At 45.0% G+C, this 7,546-nt stretch overlaps 1 protein-coding gene across 1 annotated transcript; it reads right to left on the reverse strand.

The window, feature by feature from the left end:
- Window positions 1-436: 436 nt before the first annotated feature.
- Window positions 437-6,394, reverse strand: LOC117698219 (uncharacterized protein C2orf78 homolog). The gene is made up of 3 exons (XM_034489687.1): window positions 6,247-6,394; window positions 3,867-4,607; window positions 437-2,657 (listed from the first exon to the last, which is right to left on the reverse strand). Exons 1-3 carry the CDS (start codon window positions 6,251-6,253, stop codon window positions 859-861), a joined length of 2,547 nt encoding a protein of 848 aa, XP_034345578.1. The 5' UTR covers window positions 6,254-6,394; the 3' UTR covers window positions 437-858.
- Between the last annotated feature and the right edge of the window lie 1,152 nt (window positions 6,395-7,546).

The raw sequence follows: 7,546 nt of genomic DNA on the forward strand, positions 1-7,546 counted from the left end.
CCAGTCTCATGGTGCCTTTCAACCTTCCTCAATTCTAGACCCACATGCCTATGTGGCTTATGTGGGCACTGTACACGTGTTGTTCCAGAATGTTTACAGAGGAGACATACATGCAGAAGAAATATTAAATGGATGTTTTCTGAAATGGATCCAACCTGAGACAGACATACTAACTTAACTAAGCCCATCTCAAAGTTCGTCATCCTGAGACGTTTCTCTCATATGTGAGCTCTACATTGTGTATACATGTGTACATGAAGGCCTGTTTTTCATTTCATGCAGCAGGAAGAGCTCTGTCCTATACAAATTATAACTAAGGGCTGGAGTGAGAGGTTTGAAATGGAAAGAACTCTGGGAAGAGCTGGAGTGTGTTAAGTTGGCAGGAAAATCTATAGGAAACATCCCATATTCAGTGACTAGTACAGTGACAATAAAAGCCAAGGAGAATAACTTTATTACCACCAGAGCTATGACGAATTGCTTTAATAATAAATATATATTACCAGAATTTTATATCATATGGTGTAGTAATATAACATATATTATTTTGTCAATCAAAATTAACAATATCAAAGTTATGAGAATAACAACAAAGGCCTCGGTATGTACTATGGATTAAAGAACTGACAAATTACTCCAGTTAATTTTACTGGCTTCAAATATTTACAAGTATTATAGAAATTGTCTGTTCATTTATATAAACACAAACATCTACATATTCAACTACATAGTCACATATTTACTTATATATCTACACACTTATATGACCTTTGAAGTCCTATGTATATATCTGTATCTGTGTCTGTACCTCTCATTGTGTACATAAAAAGCACTATGTTACAAAGATCTGGCCAGCTCTTACATTGCATAGCCACAATGTTGAGAAATTTCCATATCCTTCTCCCTCTGAAGGAAAAGCTGCAGTTTCCCAGAAGAGGTGTTCTTGGCAGCATTCTCACGCCCCTGTTGAGCCTGCCTCTTCATGGCTTCCCTCTCTGGCCTCTGCTCTTTTGTGATGGGCTGTGAGATAACTGGTCCCAGAAGGTCGACTTTCCTCCATGGAATTGGTTGGTGGCTGAAGTCTTGCAGATGATGTTGAGTTTGAGGTTTGGGCGGTGATGGCACCTTGTTCCTGGCAGCAGAAACATTCTCTCTCTGGAATGAAGTATGAGATGATGCTCTGTACGGTGTGGGCCTCGAGGTGGCCAACTGGAGTGCAGCACTAGACTGGATGGTGTTATCTACATTATGTTGTGTGGCTCTGGAGGTACCTGGAGGAGCTGGCTTGGCAGAAGCCACCAAAGATGTGCTGACAGGAGCTGGTTGAGTTGGCCTGAGTGTGGTAGGTTGAGCTGAGTGGGAGTGAGGCTGCACAGGGTGAGCTGCAGTAGGCCTCTGTGAAGCCAGGGGAAGAGGCTTTCTAGAAGCAGATCTGGAGCCTTCTAGAGGCTGGTCCAGGATTGGGAAAGGCAGAGGTGCTAACCTGACCTTCCCAGCTGGGGGCAGTTCGTATTTGTATGGAGATGTACACTCCTGGTGAGCACTGGTCTCTGCTCTCTTCGGGCTTCTGTCAGGGCCCTGTCCCTCACGTGGCATATCCAGCAGTGTTGGGGTGGCTGGGCCTGGGCCTACATCTTTGTTGCTGGTAAAGGTTCGCAGACCCCTGAAGGAAGAGATACCAGTTTTCTTCTCACTCTTCCTCCCTAGTGGGTGAAAGACCTGCACAGACTCCAGCATTTGCAAGCGAAGTTTGGTTCGAGGCTTCTTGAAGTTGTTTTGACTGAGCTCAGGTGGATTCCTCTTCCTCTTGGTCTTGGGGATGGTGGGCTTCTCTTCTCCTCTGACTCTGTTCCTTGACTGCTTAAGCTCCTTTGTTTTCTTAGAGTTGTTCTCTGGTCTTTCCTGCCTCTGTTTTCTAACCCTGCTGTGCCTGCTGGGTGCCTGTTTGGGAGCTTTGCCCTCCAGATGCTTTGAGATGTTGTTAGTAGCCCTGTCATTGTCCTCTGTACTGCCCACAGCCCCCTCTCCCTCCACCCGGTCCTGGTGCTGGATTTTGGCCTGAGGAGCTCCATCGAGCAAGTCAGAGGCTTTTAGGTCATTCTTCTTCACCTTTTCAGAGGGGCTGCTCGTGACTCTCCAGTTCTGAAGGGGAGGGTCCTGGTCTATGTCCTTGAGGGTTTTGAAGAGTTGAGGGAAGCGTTTATCTGCCTCCAGTGTACTGATGTCTTCAAAGTTGATGCTGGATTCAATATCATTCTCCAGCTCCTCTCGCTCTTCCAGACCCTTGCTGATGCCTCCCAAGCTGGCATTGCCAGAAGCAGACTTCGGTCTTAGTCTTGTATCAGTGCAGTCAGGGTGCACTGAAGGAAGGAGAGATGGGTTTTCTTTAGTGCCCTCATAGGCATCCCGAGGCATCGACAGCTCAGCTCTGACCCTATTCATGTTTTCATTCGCTCTTTGTGCCAAGCTTGGAGCTGGAGGCAAGGCCAGAGATTCCGAAGAACTGTGCACGGGGGCTGTTAATAACCTGTCCCCATTGACAGGTGGTGTCCTCTTCTGGAAAACCTTGGTGGAAATATTGCAGAGTTCTGGACTCTGTAGCAGACAGAATGTCTGGTTTGAAGGTAGCAATCCTAGGGATGTCTCCGTGTCCACCACTGGAAAGAGTCAAGGAAGAAGTCAGTGCTGGTGAGAGAGGCTCCTCCCACCCCCACCCCCCTTTCACAGCACTCAGGCCCTGCAGGACAGGATGGTAGGCTGTCCCTATGAGCTGCACTTGAACATAAAAGACAGCAACTCTTTTGGCAAACAGGTGGTGACTGTTCTGTTTTTGCTGACCATGCCATATCATGTTTTCTCAAATACTTTTGTGTTCCTTTGGGTTTGTATGGTACTTGGAGGCTTAGAATCTATGGTTAGGTTACAATTTTTTTTTTTTTTGATATATGTTTTTCACTTGTCTTCCCCTTTCCCATGATACAGTGATTCTCATCCTTGGGGCTTTGCTATTAGGCAGGTTGTCTGGGCCATACTTTTCAAGAAATCACCTGACTCTGCCAACTTCTTTCAGTTTAAAGCATTACTCAAGTCCCCAAAAGCCTAGGTTTTTATTTATGTGGGTTTAAATATCCAAACCCAGTTGGGCCCTCCTTCGAGACAAGTATTTGAACAACTGAGGCCTTCCTCCAGCTTTATGTTTCACAGACTTCCTATAAGCAATATGCAAAATGATATAAAAAAATGAAATATTTGGGCTTGGATATGACTCTGAATTAGAAAAAAAGATTACACGACCTTATATTGTTGGCAGTGGGTCACCTCTGAAGTACTACATCAAAAGAAAAAAAGAAAAAGAAAAGTAGCTTTGGCTACCTTAGCAGTGGTCCATGGTCTGCATCCTATTCTCTCCATAATTTGAAGTGTAAGAAAATGCCAGGACAGGTGCTGGGATCTGGGAGGAATTCTTCCTCCAGGACAGCTTCTGAGCTGCATTGCTCTGGAGAGAGATTCCAACTGACAGAAAATCCCATTTACCAAAACAAAAAGTCCTCATTGTCCTCTATGCCCCAGAGCAGTAGTTCAGGAAGAGCCAGTTACAGTGTATTGGTGCATGGAACTGAGTAACTGTGTTGTTACATGTGTGAGTGTGGTGTGCTCCTGGACACCACAGAATGCAGGATGGATACCACTCACTGTGGCCTTGCGTTCTCTCTCGTTATTCAGTCTGAAGATGGGGATAAAAACCAGAGCTCTAACCTGTAAAGACTCATAACCTCTGGCTGTGTGGAGTGTCCAGTACTGAAAGGTAGAGCTGAGTGTCCTTGGACAGTTGATTTTGTGCCTTTCCCTCCTGAGTCTGTACTCACCTGGAAGACTGGTGTCTGGCATATTTTGAGCAGATGCAGAACAGAAGTCAGAGGTGGAGATTGGTATTTGGAGATTCCTTGGCTGAATCTCCTTTTCCACCATCACCACCTCTGGTTGAGGGACAGACTTCTCACTCACAGGGTAGGACACAGAGATGTAGGGCTGCAGTTCTCTGGGGATCAGATGGTCCAGGCTGTTGTGGTTGTAGTAGTACACCTGGCTGCTATCCTGGTAGGAAGGTGCCAGGCTGTATCCTTGATTTGTCACCTGCGGTGGTGTGACCTGGACAAAGCTGGTTAAAAGTGTTGGATATATAGGGGTTATGGTATTGGGATCTAAAATTTTATCACATTGAGCTGTCACAGCCAGGGAGGAGAGTGCAGCGTCCTGGTCAATAGTGGTCATGTTGAATCCCTGGAGTGCATCTCCCCTGTCTTTGCTTTCTGTGAGACCCCACTTGAGAACACCTGGATAGAAGAGTGCAGAGGTGGAGTTCTGGCTCTGGCCAGTCAGCTCCACCAGCATGGTTGTGCCAGCATGGGGGTTAAGGTAGGCTCTGCCTGTGATCAGCTGGAGAGAAGTGCTGGTGGTTGGTGGCAGGAGCCATGCTAAACTCACAGCTGGGGTGGAAACCCTGGAGATGTTGCACACCCTTCCTGAGTGTGTGGAGTTGCTACGCACAGGCAGAGAGGGCTGAAGAGTACTTTCTGTCCCCCAAAAAGGTGAACTTTGGAAATTTTCTGTAGGGAGGAAGAAGACAGTGGGAAAATGGTGAGGTTGTTGGCTTCTAGGATCCTGTGGGAAACAGTGTTATCTCCAGTTTGTACTGGCTGGGATTGTCTAAGACTGAAGTTCTCTCTCACATCCCAATTACATGTGTTCAAATTGATTCTTGGTACTATTCAGGATGACACTAATTTGATGAGCTACCTGTTTGACCTCTGTGGGCATGGAATTCCTAATTGATCTCATTCAACTTTTGCTCCAATCTAGGCATCTAGGCAGCCCTTCTTTGCCTTGGTTTGTCTTGCTCCCATACCTTCTCTGATACTACCTCATTACTCTGTCCTAGAGCAGACATATTTAGAGGTAAGAGAGCCATAAACAGCTTAAGCCTCTTGTTTTGCCCTGTCCTGTGCAGATCTCACTCTATGTAGAGAGACAGGTTCTCTCTACTATATCAGGCTGGCCTTGGAATCACAGAGACGGGCTGCCTCTGGAGTACTGCTGTCTTAAAGTGAGTCCCAGCCCCACCAGGATTGTCTAAATTCTATAATTTTTTTCTTTTAAATAATGATGCATACAGGATTTCATATATGAATACTGTATTTAGCTAATTACTTCTTTCCCCCTTCTAACTCCTCCTGTGCCCCTCCCACTCCTTTTATAACTGATGACTTCTTAGGATTTAAGTATAAGTTTTAAATACTATGTGTATATCACTTTATAAATACTACCTAGTGATAAATTTTCATGGAGCTTGCACACATTTAGGCCTGATTTATTAGGATTTGACTTATTAGAAGGTTTCTCCATGAATAAGATTGTTTCTTCCTTTGTTCCGTTCACTGTGATGCTGACAGAGTGGGAGCCTTGATAATATCCAACATAGCCAGTGTATACAAGGATGGAGGAACTCTGCACAAGAGGGGTGTGACATAATGTAAGAGTTGGGGTTCAGAGTGGGGTAGTGCCCTCTATTAATGACAGGGAACCTGTATCCAGACAAATTTCAACAGTGAAGTTGCCTAAATAAGGCTCAGGAAATGACAGTTCCTTGAGCCCTTTGATTTAAATTCGTGCCTTTGCAGCATTCCATCCCAAACTCTCCTTCTGCTCCTTTAGGATCATCTGTATACTCTGGCTTCTTTCATCTCTGTTTTCTATCCCCTCGTCTTTATACTTCGGATTTTTTTTCCTCTTCCCAGTTCCTGTGGGTCTGTCTTTCATCTAACAGCCTCAATATTTCAACAGTAATCACCTCCTCAGAGTCAAGTCCTCTCTCAGTCTCTCCTACATCCACCTGCCTCTTAAGATGCAACAGTTCATAGCCCAGAGCATAGTGACACTCTAATCCTCCTGAGATGGATGAAGAAGCTCTCGAGAGTAAACTGTCTGTCCAGAGTCATATTCTTAGTAAGAACCAAAGCTAAATGTGACATTCAATTTGAGATATCTGTACCCATGGTATCCCTAGTCCTGTATGGATTTTAAATGTACATTAAAAATCAGGAAAGTTGTGATCAGAACCAATGTTTTAAAGTTTTGTAAGAGTCAGGGTTCAGAGTGGGGTAGTGCCCTCTATTTATGACAGGGAACCTGTGTCCAGACAAATTTCAACAGTGAAGTTGCTTAAATAAGGCTCAGGAAATGACTTACTTGACATGGTAGAGAGGAGAGTAACAGTAATCCACACAAGAACCAATCAGGGAAAATGCTTGTCTTTGTCTAATCTGCTGACCAAACCAGCGAGTGTGTCCAGTATCAGACAGAGCCCACTGGTCACTGGTCACAGGTCACCTGTGATGATCTAAATTTGTTTACAGGCAGCTCCACGGAAACCCCAGGATTCTACCAGGTGCTGGTAGGCTGGGAAGGAGAATGATGTCATAAGTCAAGCAGTAGCCAATTGGAAGGTCAGATTCTGAGCTCCAAGACAGGATTGGGTAGAGAAGATGCCAGAAGACCAGCTTCATCCATGAAGCCTGAGTTGTGTGCTGATCAAAGAGTTAATCTTAGCATGGCAGTAGCTCATGCCATGACTTTTAGCCCCTGAGATCATGGCTGTGCTTTTGATAAGGTTCATTGATGAAGGTGTTTATAATGTGCATATGATATATAGCATTCTAAAAGATTGTATCCCTTCAGTGCCCATTGTATACTCAAACAGCACCCTTCAGCAGGAAGGAGAGGGACATATAGGTTGGGGGCAACTTAGTTGAGAAACCATTTCAGTTGATCTGAGTTGTAAGCTGTCAGTATCTGTCTATGACCAAAGGAAGAAGCTCCATTTTGACGGTGTTGGAGGGAAGGGTTGTGGAGATTATGAATGCTAAGACTCTTCTTTCAGTTTCTTCTCCAGGAGTCCCTTTCTCAGCTATTCTGACCCAGATTGACCTCACATCTCCCTTCTCTCTTCGGTAGACTTTGATTCTTGGACCAACTTGACCCTGAATTCTTCCATTAGTATGAAAGTATGGGTGATACCATTGAACTTCCAGAAGCAGTGGTCTTTATTTCATCAGGCAGATGCCTATAGAGTGGGTTCTGCTCTTATAAGCAATGAGCAGAGGAACCAGGCTGGTTGCATATGTTTCCTTATTCAGACTTTCTTACTCTTCTTTTGCCCATATTCTGCTATTTCTGGGTATTTTTCTCTCTTCTTCTTTCATTTACCTGAGATAGGCTTTCCTCTGTAGCTCATGTTCTCATGTAGCTCTGGATCTCACTGGGCATCACGTCTGTCCTCAGACTCATGGACATTCTTGTTGTCTTTTCCTCCCTGTTTTTAGTGTCATGGTTGTGAGCTACCCAGTCTGGCTACCTTCTCTCTTTGTCCCCAACTGAAAGGAGTGTGGCAGTTCCTATAGCTTCTTCCTTCTTGCAACAGCCTCTGTAGAATTCTGAGATTCTCCCATTCTCTGCCACGCTTGTGTCTGAGACCCGCCTAAGTAGAGAA

This window comes from Arvicanthis niloticus, chromosome 1, assembly GCF_011762505.2.
Source record: "Arvicanthis niloticus isolate mArvNil1 chromosome 1, mArvNil1.pat.X, whole genome shotgun sequence".
NCBI lineage: Eukaryota > Metazoa > Chordata > Mammalia > Rodentia > Muridae > Arvicanthis > Arvicanthis niloticus.